General features: G+C 33.6%; 1 protein-coding gene across 7 annotated transcripts; it reads right to left on the bottom strand.

The window, feature by feature from the left end:
* Nucleotides 1–4,145: 4,145 nt before the first annotated feature.
* On the bottom strand, nucleotides 4,146–18,801 carry ccdc78 (coiled-coil domain containing 78). 7 transcript variants are annotated; one of them, XM_042751748.1, is made up of 16 exons: nucleotides 18,465–18,801; nucleotides 17,437–17,539; nucleotides 16,942–17,106; nucleotides 15,981–16,112; nucleotides 15,811–15,897; nucleotides 15,247–15,579; nucleotides 14,935–14,976; nucleotides 13,366–13,448; nucleotides 12,216–12,294; nucleotides 12,011–12,136; nucleotides 11,700–11,887; nucleotides 10,649–10,823; nucleotides 10,554–10,582; nucleotides 9,520–9,589; nucleotides 9,088–9,188; nucleotides 4,147–4,932 (listed from the first exon to the last, which is right to left on the bottom strand). In XM_042751748.1, the coding sequence occupies exons 3-16, from the start codon at nucleotides 17,011–17,013 to the stop codon at nucleotides 4,797–4,799; spliced, it is 1,653 nt and encodes a 550-aa protein (XP_042607682.1). In that variant the 5' UTR covers nucleotides 17,014–17,106; nucleotides 17,437–17,539; nucleotides 18,465–18,801; the 3' UTR covers nucleotides 4,147–4,796. The 7 variants fall into 7 exon arrangements, with proteins under 7 accessions (XP_042607685.1, XP_042607682.1, XP_042607680.1 ...); XM_042751751.1 differs by lacking the exon at nucleotides 18,465–18,801 and having other exon boundaries at nucleotides 4,146–4,932; nucleotides 15,247–15,543; nucleotides 17,437–18,091; XM_042751746.1 differs by lacking the exon at nucleotides 18,465–18,801 and having other exon boundaries at nucleotides 17,437–18,091.

Genomic DNA, 18,801 nt, shown 5'->3' with positions numbered 1-18,801 from the left:
ATTCTTTCATAAATGAATGAATGAATTTTAATAAAATAAATATATTTTACATTTAAAATGTTAATATAAATATTTAAAAATATAAATATTACACACTACTGTTCAAAAGTGTGGGGTCAGTAAGATTTATTTATTTACACGTGTTAATATTTAAAGAAATTAACATGTATTGAGGATGCATTAAATTGTTCAAAAGTGACAGTAAAGACATTTATAATGTTACAAAAGATTTCTATTTCAAGATAAATGCTGTTTACTTTTTATTCATTAAAAAATACTGAAATATTTATCACGGGTTACACTAAAATATTTGACAGTTTTCAACATTGATAATAATCAGAAATGTTTCTTGAGCAGCAAATCAGCATATTAGAATAATTTCTGAAGATCATGTGACACTGAAGACTGGAGTAATGATGCTGAAAATTCAGATTTGCATCACAGAAATAAATTACAGTTTACAATATATTCAACTAGAAAACAGACATTTTAATTTGTAATAATATTTCACAATATTCAATTTTTTTCTGTATTTTTGATCAAATAAATGCATCCTTTGTGAGCAGAATAGACATCTTTCAAAAACATTAGAAAAACTTACTGGCTCCAAACACTATATAGTATTATTAGTTGTGTAGTTTGTCCAAAATTCAGTAGTTTTGTTGAGAATATTCATGATTCAGGTTAAGGTTCCAGCATGACTATCTTCGGAAGGCTCCAGATCCCTGCGGTGTGTGTGTTAGCATGCTGACATAACACTTCAACCCCCCGGAGAACACGACTTCTCCAGGAACACACACTTTTGTTCCTTAAGGGTCTGCAGATGGCCCTAATCCCATTAAAATGCGGAGGGACGCCCAAGTGTGTGTGTGTGTGAGTGATTGAGGGTCGGGGTGGGCAGTGTCTTTCTTGTTTCCCGCCAAAATGACCCTAATTATCACCTCAAACAAACACAATTGGAGTTACACAGAAAAGCAACATCAAAAACATGATCATATAATCCTAAAGTCACAACATTAAAGGGATACTTCACCCCAAAATGAAAATTTTGTCATTAATCACTTACCCCGATGTCGTTCCAAATCCGTAAAAGCTGTGTTCATCTTCTGAACACAGTTTAAGATATTTTGGATGAAAACCGGGAGGCCTGTGACTGTCCCATAGACTCCCAAGTAAATAACAGTGTCAAGGTCCAGAAATATGGAGACAGATTAGTCTCAAATATAATTCACGCAAAAAACACGATTCACACATGCGTAAACAATTTCACATGCATGAAACCTAATTCACGTACACACAAAAAAAATTCACGTGCGTGAAAAAAAAAAATATATTAACAAAAAGCAATTCACATGCGCAAAATAAAATTATATATTCATAAAATACATTTCACAAAATGCAAAACACAATTCGTAGATATACAACTGTGCACAAAAACCTTTGAATGTTTAAAATGTACGAGTGTCTGAATGTACAAATCGTCATTTACTACGAATCCACTCGGATTTGTGTGTGTGTGTTTTTGAGACTTTCCTGGCAGAGCTCTCTTCCCACGTGGGTCTGTCGTACTCTTTAGCCAATCAGATGCGAGCTTACCATTTAACCAATCATATCATAAACCACTGAGAGTGCATTCAAGGAGCACGATCCTTTTGCGCAATATGGATTAATTAGAACGGAAATTAAGCCTTTATATCAGTAATCCCATAGACAGTAAAAGAAATGGACACAGCGACCCAATTGGAACTCAATTGAGACAAGTGAAGCCCATTTTTAGCAATTTTTAGAAATTCCGTTTCTGACGCGCAGACTCAAACTAAGCTTGATGACGTCAGCAACCTGTCTGACAGATGGAAATCTTCTAGTAGCTGTGCGTGCAAACTGCCATCGTTAATCTTGCAGAGACGGCGAGCTTGAGCGGGGAGTTCTTTGGCGTGAGTGAGCAGGAGTAAGTATTCTGATTAATTATTTTGTATAGTATTTTAAAATGTAACGCTAGGGCTTCTATGGGCTTCTCTCTTGACGTCTCCCCGATTGCTTGCGAGCTTCTGAATGCACTCTCAGTGGCTTATGATATGATTGGTTGAATGGTAAGCTCGCATCTGATTGGCTAAAGAGTACAACAGACCCACGTGGGAAGAGAGCTCTGCCAGGAAAGTCTCAAAAACACACACACACACAAATCCGAGTGGATTCGTAGTAAATGACGATTTGTACATTCAGACACTCGTACATTTTAAACATTCAAAGGTTTTTGTGCACAGTTGTATATCTCTACGAATTGTGTTTTGCATTTGTGAAATGTATTTTATGAATATATAATTTTATTTTGCGCATGTGAATTGCTTTTTGTGAATATATTTTTTTTTTCACGCACTTGAATTTTTTTTGTGTGTACGTGGATTAGGTTTCATGCATGTGAAATTGTCTACGCATGTGTGAATCGTGTTTTTTGCGTGAATTATATTTGAGACTAATCTGCTTCCATACAGAAAAGGTATGAAAGTCATCATCAGAATACTCCTTCTCCCATCAGACGTGCAATCTGGGTTATATGAAGCGATGGGAACACTTTTTGTGAGTGAAGAAAACAAAAATAATGACTTTATTTACTTGACACTGTTATTTATTTGGCAGTCTACGGGACAGTCACAGGCCTCCCGGTTTTCATCCAAAATATCTTAAATTGTGTTCTGAAGACGAACTGAGCTTTTACGGGTTTGGAACGACATGGGGGTAAGTGATTAAGGACAAAATTTTCATTTTGGGGTGGAGTATCCCTTCAACAGCATGAACAGACAGTTTTCTTACAATACGCCAACCATTAAACCTTTAGCTTTACACTTTTCCACCTCAATTTCATAACAATTTTGAAATCATAAACATAATTCCTCTCCTTTTCTACTGTGTTCACTCAAGTTTTAACACATGAAAAATGAAATTCGTTCCAAAAACCAATTACCCTCCACTAATATTAAAAACAACACATGCTGTCACATGTCTTCCAACTTGCACAACACACACATATCAGTCGATGTCTCTCGAGCTCCAGGCGTCTTGAGAAACCTCTCTGAGAAAAAACCCATTTGACTCATGTTACAGTATTCCCACAATAAGTGAATCAATAATAAGAAACATCAAACTAAATCATCTATGACAGAACATGAAATCTGACACATAAAAACTAGCGTTAAGAGTTACCAAACGCACGGCAACGTTACTAATCTTAACTATTGATTTAAATGTATTCATTTAGCAAACACTTTTATCCAAAGTGACTTACAAATGTGCAATACAATGAGCGATTTGTCTTAATAAAGCTATATGAGATTATGTTTTGGTTAAAAAAATCTACTAATATTAGTGATTTAAAGAATAAATAAATAAATACATAGTTATATTAGAGTGTTATTTCCAAGCACAGAGATCAGAATAGTGTGTTTTGGTAAAAACAAATACTATGATAAAATCATACATACACATATGCACATAATATTAAAATGTAATGGATAAATATTGATATTATTGTGTTATTGTGCATCACAGAAATTAGAAAATACTGTATTTTGGATAAAAAAATGTACTATAATATAATTTAGGGTTAGGGTAATTATTTGAGATAATTAAATAAATACTGATATCAGTATGTTATTTTGTAGCACATAGATGAGACTAGTGTGTTTGGTTAAAAAAATTACAATATAATAAATTATTTTTGATTTAATTAACTAATGAATAACAATTAACTAAACAAATAAAGTGTGACAGACACACTTTTTATTATTTATTTATATAATGTAATGTAATGTAATATAATATAATATAATATAATATAATATAATATAATATAATATAATATAATATAATATAATAGTGTGTATAATAGATGGGATTAGTGTGTTTTGGTTAAAAAAATATACTATAAACACAAGGTTAAAAAAAAATAAAAAGCAGGAATAAAAACAAAAAAAAAAATTAAAAATAAAATACAGGCCAAAAATAAAATAAAATAAAATAAAATAAAATAAAATAAAATAAAATAAAATAAAATAAAATAAAATAAAATAAAATAAAATAAAATAAAAACAGACTGTGTAGTTACAACATTAACCAGCCAAACCTTGAGCTCTCAAAATAGCTTGACTAAAGGGGGATGAGATAAGAAACCTGTCGGAAAACAGTCATTATTTTCACTAATTTGTTCGGTGCACAAAATAAACGGACAGTTTAAACCTCATTTTATGGTCATTTCACGATATTTAAATCAACCAAATGATGTACTAATAACTGTGATCACTCTGAAACATGGACACTGATAGGAAATGTGAGCTGTTTCTCAGGTCAGAGAGACAGAAGAGTGTTTGCTCCAGTAACACAAAACAAATCCTACGATCGCAGTTTTACGCAGCGGCACCTGAAAGCCATCAGTAATAGAGCGAGGCAGATCTGGGTGTTTCCCTGAGGTACGATCAGTGGCGCTGCTAAACTCCTGTGATAATGGGCAGAATGTGTGAACACATGCGAATGGACTGTGAGACCAGGAACGGAGCCAAAACATGAGGAACTGTCCAGATACGGGACGGCTCGTTCGTGTGAGAGAGAAAAACGCCTGTTCTTTGTGTGGAACGGCTACAGGAGGCCGTCTGAATTTTTTCCCAATCATGACACGGATTAAAGCACAGGACAGAGTGTGGGAAAAACTCTCGGGACCCCTCCTCTCCCTCTCTCAAACTTGCCTTCAACCGCTCAGCGTGTCGTTTCTCTCTATCTCTCGGCTCAATCTCTTGATGTTTCTCTCAAACTCTTGAGCTTTTTTCTCTCCTCTCCGCAGGCCCTTTTTCCACGCAACTCTTGCCTCGCTCTCTCACTCCTCCAGACGCGGTGAAGAGCTGGAACTCTCTCCGAACGCTTGAAATCAGCCAGCAGCTGCTTCTGACAGAGAGGGAGCCAAACGGACGTTAAGATTACAAATGACTGCCAAATAAACAATTTAAAAAACAAAAGAGCGATTTCTAGCTGAGCGTAACTAGAAAAATTTTTTATTTGCATGGACTTTTAAGATTTTATTCATTTCAAGTGGTGAAATCCCCAATTTCCAGGTTATCTATGACCATGTGAACTATGAAATGCTCAAGCTAGCAAGACCATTACATTCATTTAAATAAAAAAGGATTAGTTAAATATAAATTATATGCATTCTGGAAAGGTAAAAGTTCATTCATGTTCACTGGCTCTCAGTCTGTCCGTCTGAATTCACACACTCATTAATTTGATAGTCGAGTTCTGCTCAAATTCCACTCTCACGCGTCCCACATTCTTTCGCTTTTGTCACTTTTTTTCTTTCCTCTGTCTCACCCCCCCCCCCCACCCCACAGCCTGTTCTCATGAATTACTGCCGTTCACAAGGTTTGTCCCATCCACACACTCACACACTCACACACACACGCTCTAACAGGCCTGCCAGAGTTTATTAGGCACATATCGCATGAGCGGTAAAGACCAAACAAACAACTGAAGCAGCGCTTCTCATATTCAGACTGCAGGCAGGTTTATAATCTTAAGTACTAGCTGCTGAAGATGGACCACATGCCCAGCTGTAATATTTTTTGGCATTCTGAATTTTCCCACAGCTCGTAGTATCAGACACACATTCCCGAGTAGATCTCAGCGTCACTATGAGCTCAAATACCCAGATGATTCATGAATGACTGCTGTAAAGAATGCTGAAAACTACTATATTATACTATACTGATGTTTGACTGTTTATGCAAATATAAAATAATATTAAAAAAGAATAATATCAATAAACAATTTAAATAATAATATAATAAAATAAAACAACAATATTAATATGTAAATGTTTTAATACAAAATGTAAAATCAATGTAATTAATAAACATATAATATGCAAATATCTTAATATAAAATAAAATAATTGATATATATATAAAAAATCTATCTGATGATATAAAGAAATTATAACATTTTAATATTACTATAACATTAAAAAAATATTAAATACAAATATATAACAAATTTCTTATAAAAGTATTTCTTATAATGCTTATATATGATTTTATATAGTTAGAATATGTGTATGTGTTTATATAAATATATATATATATATATATATATATATATATATATAATATATATGTGTGTGTGTGTATATATATATATACATATACATATTATAAACACCATTAATAATTAACGTAATTAATAAATAATACAATATGCATATATCTTAATATAAAATCTATAAATATATATATATATATATATATATGTGTGTGTGTGTGTGTGTGTGTGTGTGTGTGTGTGTGTGTGTGTGTGTGTGTGTATATCACAAGATATATCATGTATAATATATATATATATATAATATATATATATATATATATATATATATATATATATATATATATATATATACATATATATATATATATATATTAAACATAAAAATATAATATAAAGTTATTTCTTATAATGCTATATATTATTTTATATAGTTTGATAACTATATATATATATATATATATATATATATATATATATATATTAATTAAAATACTATTAATACAATTCAATATAATAAGAAATTTGTTGTATGTATATTTGTATATATGTACATACACAAAATATATTCTGTTTAATATTGTTTTAATCATAAATATAAATGAAATATAATTTTTTATGTAAATCATATATACAATAATAAATATGAATCATAATTATTTAAATTAAAATCTGCCTAAATCTGTGAGGTAAAGAGTTGAAAGCACTTTGTTCTTCTGTCTTTCTTCCTTGTTCTCTTTGCTGTTATGTTCTCATGATGTCAACGTGTCTGTGCGGATGCCACCCAGTGTGAGCTGGCACACCCCCGAACCCCCCAGCAATTACCCTCACTACCCATAAGCCCCTCCCCGGCCCTGCTCCTTTCCCAGGGGTTCAGGGGCCACTGTACTCACTGCACCCCGTTTCCCATACGCATAATCTTGAATATTCTCCCCCGGCTCATAAAGAGGCGCTCGAAGCCCCTCAGTCTGCAGCCCATTTCCCAAACCCTCTCCCTTTATCTGCCAAGCCCACAGCCTCTTTCTGTCTCGCTCGCTCGCTCTCTTTCTGTCTTTTCCACGCTCTCTTTTTGCAGATAATCTGTGCTATTTTTTTTTTCTTTCCAGTAATATGCTTTGTCCTGCAGTATTTCCAGCTTTAAATTCCTAGGATGAATTCGATTCTCATTCACGTTTAACTTTCTCTTTGAGAATGAAGGTACAGAGCAGTTTTAAAGTTTTTAAAAGTTTTTTTTTTTTTTTTTTTTTTATGTAAAACTTTTAGGAAACAAGTTTTATAGTAGATGAAAATTAGATTGAAAATTCTCTGAAATGTAATTTTTTTTTTTAAATATATAAATAATTCACACATAAAAAGATTTTTTTAGAATAATATTTTTTTTATTAAAAAACAAGAATTTTATATTCTAACAACACTAAACTAAAATACATTAAATGCCTCTAACCCTGAAAGCGGAGTGTGAAAAACACTGATACGACTAGCCCATGAAACCACTGCAACTGATTTATTACGTGTACAAATAACCCGTCTGTCACATTTAGTGTCGTATGTTTCTCAGAGATCAGCATGTGTGTGAACTACATGCTCTGTAATTAAATTATCTTAACCCATCAGACAATTAATTGTCAGCAGCCTTTCATTCTCGCAGCCCGTAAAATTGACATAAGCTTTACAAACATTCCACACATAGTTTCTCAGGAAGGAAGAGCAAATTCAATTACACACACACACACACACACACACACACACGCACACGTGTTTCTAAAGGATTTAAACACGCAGTACAAGTCATATTGCTGTGTTGTTTCAATTTGATGATTCAACTATAAATCAATAACAAATTATTAATAATTACAATAAACTATTTAATCAGAATCATTATAAGTGCAAAACCCAAACTTCTTGAAATTAGACATTTGTGAGTTTAGCATTAAACATGAGTAAAATTGCACTTGAAATGCAAATGATTGCATTAACGAGTGTTTACATGTACAACAAAACCCTGATAATGATCAAAAATCATCTATTTTATAACCCGGTTTTTAGAAATTGCATGCAAATCAATAAACCCGTATCACAAGAAAATCATCTGAACGTAAACAGATGATAAAGGTGTTTACATGCAAAACAGAATCTAGATGTTAAGAGATTTAAAATGATTTAAATGACATTTCATGTCTTCTGGTGTAAGATGTGCATGTAAACACACTTCATGATTGGCTAATGCTGTTTATGCATTTATTATTTTAATTAGGCATAAGAAAGCTTATCACACCATTAATTTCATATTATGAGCTGAAATTATCAACCAAATCATTTTTTTTTGCATCTCGTTACTGCTGCTGTTGATGGATTTACAGGGTGGGCGGAGCTTATGTACTGCACTATATCTCATAAATGTTGTTGCTGACTGATTTACAGAGTGAGGAGGGCTTATTAAATCCTACACTGCATTTAAAAAACTGCTATTACTGATTGATTTGTGGAGTGGGCGGGGCTTATGCGCTGCTGCAAACTATATATCATAACTGCTGCTCTTGAGTTACATGTGAACTGGGCGGGGCTTGTTAAGTCCTGCACTATATTTTAACAACTGCTCTTTCTGAGTGACGTGTGAAGTGGGCGGGGCTTATAGATAGCAGCACATTATTTTATAACTGCTATTTTAGAGTGACTTTTGGAGTAGGCGTGGCTTATGAAGTCCTGCACTATATTTAAAAACTGCTGGCTTTGATTAATTCATGGGGTGGGCAGGGCTTATGCACTGCTGCATTATATTTCATAACTGCTGCTTTTGAGTGATTTGTGAAGTGGGCGGGGCTTATGGGTTCTTGCACTATTTGATCTTCCCTCCTGTGATCCCAGCAGCCTGCGCAGCCGCGTTATCTCCAGTTTATACCTGCACAAAGATGCCACATCTGAGCATAAAGACGCCACACCTGAGCATCACATGCCACCTAGAAAGTAATTTGCTTAATATCACAGGTGGGTGTTCAAATACAGTACCTGCCCAGGTGATTGTCCACATACTCCTTCAGCTCAGACACCTGCTCCTCTGCAACCGTCGCCCTTGTGATCAGTTGGGCGCGCTCCCTCTCTTGAGCTTCCTGTTGGAATTTTACTGTGTTTACCAGGGTGATGATAGTAAAGCTGTTTTCATGGTTACATGTGGGGATAATTGTGTATGTTTATACAATTTACCACAATGTTTAATAGTTATCAGTTATGGTTAATTAACTTTAATGGTTTCTTGCGGCAGGTATTTGGCCTACCATGGTGTTTACTACTACTATCCTGGATCAACGTCATTATAAACCAATCAGATTTGATCTTGCTTGAACACGATCATTTTTTTATGAACCAGTCAGTGTCTATCAGAGTTTTTTTGCTTGAACCAATCATTTATGTTGGTTCCAGGACTAACTTGCTATTGGTTACCTGTGTGGAGTTGGTTATTTCTCTGATCTGCTTTTGAACATCATTCCAGGCGTCTTGAGTTAGTCCAACCCTGCAGAATTTTTCAAAAACAAAACATACAATAAGACAGTAAAAAGTATTTTTACATATACAGTACAGGTCAAAAGTTTGGAAACATTACTATTTTTAATGTTTTTGATAGAAGTTTCTTCTGCTCATCAAGCCTGCATTTATTTGATCAAAAATAAATGTTTTTACATTTATTATACTTTAAATTATCATTTATTTCTGTGATGCAAAGCTGAATTTTTAGGATCATTATCACATGATCCTTTAGAAATCATTCTAATATGATGATTCATTATCAAAGTTGGAAACAGTTCTGCTGCTTAATATTTTTTCAGAACATGTGATACTTTTTTTAGGATACTTTGATGAATAAAAAGTAAAAAAAAAAAAAAAAAAAAAAAAGCTATGTTTTTAAAATATAAATATTTTGTAATAACAATATACACTACTGGTCAGTAATTTGGGGTCAGTAATTTTTTTTCTTTCTTTTTTTTAATAAAATCAATACTTTTATTCAGCAAGGATGTGTTAAATTGATAAAAAGTGATAGTAAAGAAAATATATTATTAGAAAATATATTAGAATTTTTTTTTTATTTTGAATAAATGCAGTTCTTTTTAACCTTTTATTCATCAAATATATTAGACAGCAGAACTGTTTCCAACACTCATAATAAATCAGAATATTAGAATGATTTCTAAATGATCATGTGATAGACTGGATGTTACATGTGACACTGAAGGCTGGAGTAATGATGCTGAAAATTCAGCTTTGCATCACAGGAATAAATTATTTTTTTTAAAGTATATTCAAATAGAAAACTATTATTTTAAATTGTAATAATATTTCACAATATTACAGTTTTTTCTGTATTTTTGATCAAATAAATGCAGGCTTGATGAGCAGAAGAGACTTCTTTCAAAAACATTAAAAATAGTAATGTTTCCAAACTTTTGACCTGTACTGTAACTCTGAATGATACGCACCTCTGAGAAGACTCTGTTAATACAGCCATCTGAAATACCAAGCACATGATCAAGTCACAGAACTAATCCATTAAATAACAAACACACACACACACTTGTTCTCGAGCCAGTTTCAGTTGGCTCTCCAGGCGGGCTTTGTCCTCTCTCAGTCTGTGTAGCTCTCTCTCGGTCTCTCCTCTCAGTTCGGCCCCCGCGGGACTGAAGTGGCCCTCAGGGGGTCCGGCCTCTAAAGCGTGTTCAGGGAGTGCCAGGATCTGCTCACGTTGCAGTCTGGGATACAGAGACACTACTTATCAGACCAAATCAGATCTAGTGTGTGTGGGAGCAGGTTTCGCTCTAACAGGGGGCTGAAATGTCTTAAAATGCCCATACAGAAGAAAGTTTCACCAAGAGGCAAAAATGATCTGAATTCACATCCAAAAACCAAACTCTGTATTTTAGATTTAGCCTAGAATAATTGTTTTACTGAGCATGTTTAATTTTTAAATAAAAGTTTATTAGTATTTGATTCAAATTTTAGGTTAATTTGAGTGTTGAAGCCATGGGTATTAACTAAAAGTAAATTTAAACAATAAAAAAAATATATTTGAAATAAAATAAACATAAATATAAATATATATTGAAACCATTTATATTTGATGAATAATAAATGTATATGAAATTAAAAAATATATATAAATAGCTAACTACTAAAATTACAACAGATTTACTAAATCTTAATGAAAATAAAAAAGATTCAAAATATTATTAACAACTACAATAGCATCCCAATGATACTTAAATAACACTATAGTAAAAGCACTTGCTAAATCAGGCGTTCCCTAAATGGGGGTTATGAGGAAAATGTAGGGGGATTGTGAGGTTGTGATTTTTGCGCCCCAAAATAAAACACTTACTAAAATACTATATATATATTATCATTTTTTTGTGTTCCTGCATGTCATAGGACCATTAACTGACACCACAGAAAGGTGAACATGAGAATGTGTTGTTGAATTATTAAAATATTAATGTAATATCTCATGCAGACTTGAAGTGAATATTTTATAGCTTGTGAATCCTTGTGCTAAATCAACACATGTAACCACAGATAGTAAATAGTTTGTATTAAGAGCAGCAGATGCAAATCAGTGGATGTTCAAGCACCTGTAAGCAATGAGTAGTTGTTGATACGTGTTGCTCAGACCCTGTATGCGTTTGCGGTACGTTCTGACGGCTTTGGTGAGCTGTTCCTCTCTGGAGCGATAGGATGTTTTCACCTCCTCCAGCATGGACTCAACAAAGCCCTTCAACTTCTGTCCCAAATCACCATCCCCAGCTGCGGTTACACACTCCTACAGCACATTACAAGACTCTTCTAACATCAGTTTGTTTGATAACACACCAACTCAAGGAGCCACTATAAAAAGTGTGATTTTATGTGTGTTAACCATATGTCTGTTGGCTTGTACACGTACTGTAACGTCCTGAATGTAGCGTGCAAGTCGTGCCCTGTACTCTCTGTTGAGTTCCTTCAGATGATTTTGTAGTTTAGAGACCTCAGCCTCGGCCTCTTTCAGCTGATGTTGAGAAATAATCAGCGTCTGCATTTAGAGGGAACAAATCAGCAGCCAGAAGCACATATTCAGGATCTTCAGTGTGAATGAGTGATAATATACTGACTGCAGACTGCTGGGACAGCTCATGTCGGGTGCTTTGAATGGCTCTCTTATTCTCCTGCTGTTCCCTCCCCATGGCCACACTATGAGAGGACGATAACACACACATATACACACATCAGCTGACCTTCAGCGCCCACGTCTCACCACTACACGAGTCCACACATATATCAAAGCCTCCCCACTCCTGATGTAGCAGGTGCACAGAGTTTGGTTTCAGTGGGTCAAACTCTGAGCACTGCATCCTCTTCTGAGTGTTTACACGACACCCGTCTCGGGCGATCCGATCACAGGTGCTCAGGTGAGATAGATGCTATTAACATACGCCTCCTGTGATCATTTGTTATCAGATTTCAAGGGGAGGGTCTATGATTTTGTGAGTGTTATTTTTTTAGTGTTATTTATATGCTGTTATAGTATTTACTCATATATTGAATTAGCTTTAATCTCATTTTTTTTTAATTTTTAATATGCTGCTCATTTTTTTTTAATGATTTTCATTGTATTAATTGTGTTTCTTTTAAATATTCTAAAACTAATACCCAATTAAAAATAATTTTTTTATGGCAGGTTTAGTTTTTGCAATTTTAGTACAGCTAGTTCCCAATTAATAATTTCTCATTTTCATTAAAAAACATTCCATCTAATATTTATATTTTATTTCAATTAACCAATTAATAAAAAAAAAAAACATTTTAATAGTTTTAGATTTAGACTTAGACATCACTTATTATATCAACATGGTTTTAAAACACTAAAAAGTCAGCAAGCTGCTGTTCTCAAATGTACAACAGATGTTTCCAATCACATTTTTCTTTTAATTGAGAACACTTTTTTTACAGATTATTCTTCACAACAATATCTGTTTCTACACATTTATATAACACACACACAAAATATTCCTCCAAAAAATCTTTTGCATCCTCAACAAATGCGCTTGCCAATCTGGCAACATTTCAAAACCCTAGAGCAGTGTATGATTGACAGGTAAGCAGTGGCTCTTTTGTTATTGTGTTCGTGTACACATGCACAAATGTAGTTTCAGTGATCACAAAACATTTTGGGCCCCATTTCACGTGTATTTAGTGCAGTCCACTAGTGTTTAGTAACCCGAGATGGGTCAAAACCAGAGCAGACGTCATGGTGTGTCTCACACTTTCTCCTCTAGCTGTTGTTGGTGGCCCTCGTAGCTTTTCCTCAGTTTCTCGAACTCGTCTCTCAGGTTATTCTGCACTCCCTGCATTGAAAAACATTGAAAAAAACACCATATTACAGAAAAATTATGGATAAGCACATTACCACAACAAGAAATGTGATACTTGATAGATATATAGCGTATCTCTGCTTGATTATTTATCTATAAACTATATTATTATATCTAGAATCTATATTATTGCATTGCTATTTATTAAAAGTTGGAAAAAATAAGTGCATTCAGCTTTATCCACATAAATACAGCACAGCTGGCAATATATCCTATATAGCAAATCTTATCAGCTTATATTATTGCAAAATGTAAAAATATTATAGCCCAGATCTATATATAAATCAGATATATAAGTACACCTTACTTTATTGGCATTCATACAGTATTCACATAAAGTGATGTATGCCATGTAGCATATCTCAACTGTCTCATATTGTCACAAAATGTCACTATGGCATGAAGATTTTAAAACATGATTTTCTGTAAATCTGCTTTGAAACTACAGTACAGGTCAAAAGTTTGGGAACATTACTATTTTTAATGTTTTTGAAAGAAGTCTCTTCTGCTCATCAAGCCTGCATTTATTTGATCAAAAATACAGAAAAAAACAGTAATATTGTGAAATATTATTACAACTTAAAATAATAGTTTTCTATTTGAATATACTTTAAAAAAAATAAATAAATATTCCTGTGATGCAAAGCTGAATTTTCAGCATCATTACTCCAGCCTTCAGTGTCACATGTAACATCCAGTCTATCACATGATCATTTAGAAATCATTCTAATATTCTGATTTATTATGAGTGTTGGAAACAGTTCTGCTGTCTAATATATTTGATGAATAAAAGGTTAAAAAGAACTGCATTTATTCAAAATAAAAAAAAATTCTAATAATATATATTCTAATAATATATTTTCCTTACTATCACTTTTTATCAATTTAACACATCCTTGCTGAATAAAAGTATTGATTTTATTTAAAAAAAAAGAAAAAAAAATTACTGACCCCAAATTACTGACCAGTAGTGTATATAGTTATTACAAAATATTTATATTTTAAAAACATAGCTTCTTTTTTTTTTTACTTTTTATTCATCAAAGTATCCTAAAAAAGTATCACATGTTCTGAAAAAATATTAAGCAGCAGAACTGTTTCCAACTTTGATAATGAATCATCATATTAGAATGATTTCTAAAGGATCATGTGATAATGATCCTAAAAATTCAGCTTTGAATCACAGAAATAAATGATAATTTAAAGTATAATAAATTTAAAAACAATTATTTTAAATTGTAATAATATATCACAATATTAAATTTTTTTTCTGTATTTTTTATCAAATAAATGCAGGCTTGATGAGCAGAAGAAACTTCTTTCAAAAACATTAAATATAGTAATGTTTCCAAACCTGTACTGTATGTGTATTGTGAAAAGCAATATATTGAACAATTAAGAAATTGTCTTGACTTGAAAAACTAGGGAATATGTAATAATATACTGCTTATATTCTTACGTTTCTTTCCAGTTGGCTTTTGCTCTGTTCAAACTCCTCTGGCTGTAAAAACAAACATCAAAAACAGAGTATGCATTCACTTCATTAAGTTCATTAAGAAATATTGCTGTTCCCCTTTCTTTTATAAGTGGGATTTGTAAAGGCAATCATTACTATTATCACACAACCCTGCATCATATTTGTGAAATGAAAATCAAGTACTTGTTTCACACTAATTTCGGGATGTTGATTCCAAATTCAGTCCCTTCTAGAGCAACACACATTGCTCAAGGAAGTATCGGATGAGGATGAGCATGTTTATGTGCATCTCACCCTGACTCTGTTCTGGGACGTCCTGCTGAGCAGCGCTCGAACCCTCTCCACCTCCAGCGTGTGTCTGCGTGTGCGCTCTCTCTCCTGCAGGAGCGTGTCCTGTGTGTGCGCGAGGGCGAGCAGCTCGCCGCTGAGCTCCTCTGAGTGTGTGCGTTCTCGCTCATAAGCGCTGCTCAGTGACAGGAAGTTGCTCTTAAGCACGGCGTACTCTTCGGCCAGGTCACGCTCACTTCGCTCAATGACTTCGAAGCGTGCCGATGCTGCTGACACTTCCTGTCTGAGCCGGTCACACTCTGTCTGAAGAGACGAGGCGGTGCCCTCCTGAGATAGAACCTGGGGATGAAAGCATTAAATAAATGTGTTAATCATTATTTTGATTTTCAGTGTGCAAGGGTGTAGTTGTTTGCTTATATATTCATTTTTGTGCTATTATCTATGCAATAAAGTAACATCATAGATAACAATTACTTGATTACATAGGATATATATATATTGTTGTACTGGCTAGTTTTGGTTATGGTTCCCCCATAAACTACGCCCCTGTCAGTGTACCATAACAGTTACCATGTTTTTCAGTTTAAAGATCTCCGCTTCATACTGCTCTCTCACTTTATTGGCCTCAATCTGCACGTCAACAAGGTCTTTTGAGATCTGAAACACATACACATGAAATATGAACTGATGCATCAGACATCAGACAGATCCCTTATTTCCAGGTGCATTTCAGATCCTACCTTCAGTTTGTCTTCCTCACACTGGACCAGTTTGATTGACAGGTCACTTTTTGATGCAGCCTGCTGGCCAAGTTTGTTCTGGACCGAGTCAAGCTTACTAAACAGCGCTTCATTTCGTTCCCGCAGCTGTACCTGTACATCAATAACAACATGCAGTGTTTTGATTAAGTGACCCACGGTATACTTATATAAGTACAGTCAAGATTTTATTTATAGTAATACTCAGTAAAAACAGTAACACTTCATTACTGAGAAAAATTATGAAAATGCATAAAATTAAATGGTTTTTTACACTACTGTTCAAAAGTTTGTGGTTGGTAAAAGTCTCTTCTGCTCACCAAGGCTGCAATTATTTTATCAAAAATACATTAAAAACAGCAATTAAATTGTTAAATATTATTCAGATTAAAATAACTGTTTTATGTGTAATTTATTTCTGTGATCAAAGCTGAATTTTCATCAAAAAAAAATTCTTCATTTTTGTGGAAACTATGACAGTTTTTATTTTTCAGGATTCATTGAGGAATAGAAAGTTCAAAAGAACAGCATTTATTTGGTATAGAAATATTTTGTCTTACTGTCACTTTTAATCAATTAAATTACCCCAAAAAAAGAACAGTATTTATTTGGTATAGAAATAATTTGTCTTACTGTCACTTTTAATCAATTTAATGTATCCATGCTGAATAAAGGTAATCATTTCTTAAATCAATCAATCTTACCCTAAACTTTTGAATGGAAGTGTACATATTTCTCACTTACCCTGATTAAAAACCCTAGGTTTTTACAACCCAATTATTTATAATGCATAAAAGATAAAAGTCCAAATGTGAATTTATATAAATGTTATATAAACTGTTTGGCTTAACTAATGGCCTATTTTAATATTATATATATATAATATATAATATTCTATATAGAGTTGAATTCCTTATAGAGTTATGACAAGAAAACGTCTTACATTTTCTTCAGTCAGAGATCGAATTTGCTCCTGAAGTTGGTTAATTGAGCTCTGTTTATTCGTTGAGTCCATGTTCTGCAGCTGTCAGAGGTGTGTTATGTCTGGTTTCTATAAACACGAGTCTCCATGGCGTTCATAATGATCCTCACTCTGAGAAACAGCAAACTGTGAAAGAGAGCTCCATTTGACGTGTGAATCACATTAAACGATTCTTTCTGATGATTCAGTTGAATCACCAGAGTTGCTTAATTATTCAAATCCCATTGATTAGACATGTTTTTATCAATCAGAATTCGATGCTGTCATAAATAACAGAAATACTGAACACAATGAATAAAAAATACAAAGAAAAGTACAGAGATATGATTTGTGCTGCATCTGCTCAACAAATGTTTTCTAAACAAATGAATCATTAACAACAACCTCAAGTCTCAGCACAATAAAAGACAAATGTAGCCTGAGAAGCAGTCTATGGCCAAATCAGAAACTACTTACATTGCCTATCAGATCTGTTTTGTTGTGGAAACAGTTTTGCTGAATTGTTCCTTCTGTTTGGTAAATATCAAGGGCTCTTGTGAAAGTCCAAAACCCCATTGTCCTTCACAATAGAAACGGGTTGTAAATCCAGAGCATTTCTTGTTTAGTTTGACGGCAGGCATATTGTTCAACTGAATCGTGATTCATTTGTCTGATATAAACTATAAAACATTTTTTTTTAAATCTTGATTCGGTGTATTTATCTTGTTAATACATGAAAACGAATGAATTACGGCATTACTTTTGCGTATTGACTCACTGAATAGATTCATTTAAAAGAGTCAAATTTGATAAACTGAACCCCAGCAGCGGTCAACATCTTTGTCCACTTTTATGGTTAAATACCAGTTCAAATGAATACATTTATTAAACTCGAAATTCAAAATCGAAAACTAATGAAAGTGAAAATATATTGTGTGCCAGTCTGGCAATGAAAAACATGTTCTAAATGAGTATGTTATGAAATGAAACATAGCTGCAACAAACTGAACTGAAATTTAAATTAAAACCATTATCAATAAAACTTGCCTCGAAAAAAAATAAATACTTAAAAGAATCCCGTTTTGAGACAAACTGTTCGAACTGATTCGCCGAGGAAACGGCCGATAGTTTATATTCTGGCGGCAAAAAAAACACAAATCTACACAACGAAGATCAGGAACAAATAAAACACATTATTAAAGAATACTTAAAACACATATCTTGCACAAAATACACAAACCACTTGAACATTTAACTTTGAGAGAGGTAATGTAATTCACTCAATTTGATTAAGTAAACGTAGAAAAATGTATATACAAGATATATGATACAAAGATAGCAGAACAAGTCTGGTCATTAAATAATTTGTAAATTGTACAAAATGACTTAAATATAAGGTCCCATGGCATTCTTGCCACATCACGTACGTAGTGCATTCTGGGCATTCACACACAAGCTACTCTACTTAAGGCAACCTGCAAAGTGGCTTTAACAAAATCACACACCTATCGACGACGTCCCGTTTACTAGACTGGTACTTTTATTTTAATTTATTAAATGAGGCTCAGGCAGGCAGGCTTCTGTTGGCTAGTTGTGTGCATTTTGTGTGCATTGAAAAATGTATGTGATTTTAGGACTTCCTTAGCAAGTCGTTCTCTCAGTGATTGATGTTCTCATCTTCCTCCACCTCTTCATCATCCTCGGGAGCATGGGTGTTCGTCTCTCTGTAGACCAGACGGATTCCAGCAGCGTTTGTAGAGCCTCCAGACTGGTTTGACTCACATACAAGCTCAAGTTTATATTGGGACATGTTGATCTCAACTCCTCGATTTTACTCCAAGC

The sequence above is a fragment of the Cyprinus carpio genome, chromosome B24, assembly GCF_018340385.1.
Source record: "Cyprinus carpio isolate SPL01 chromosome B24, ASM1834038v1, whole genome shotgun sequence".
In the NCBI taxonomy this organism is placed as follows: Eukaryota; Metazoa; Chordata; class Actinopteri; order Cypriniformes; family Cyprinidae; genus Cyprinus; species Cyprinus carpio.
Note: the sequence above shows the minus strand (reverse complement) of the source record. Positions and strands in the feature narration are given on the sequence as shown.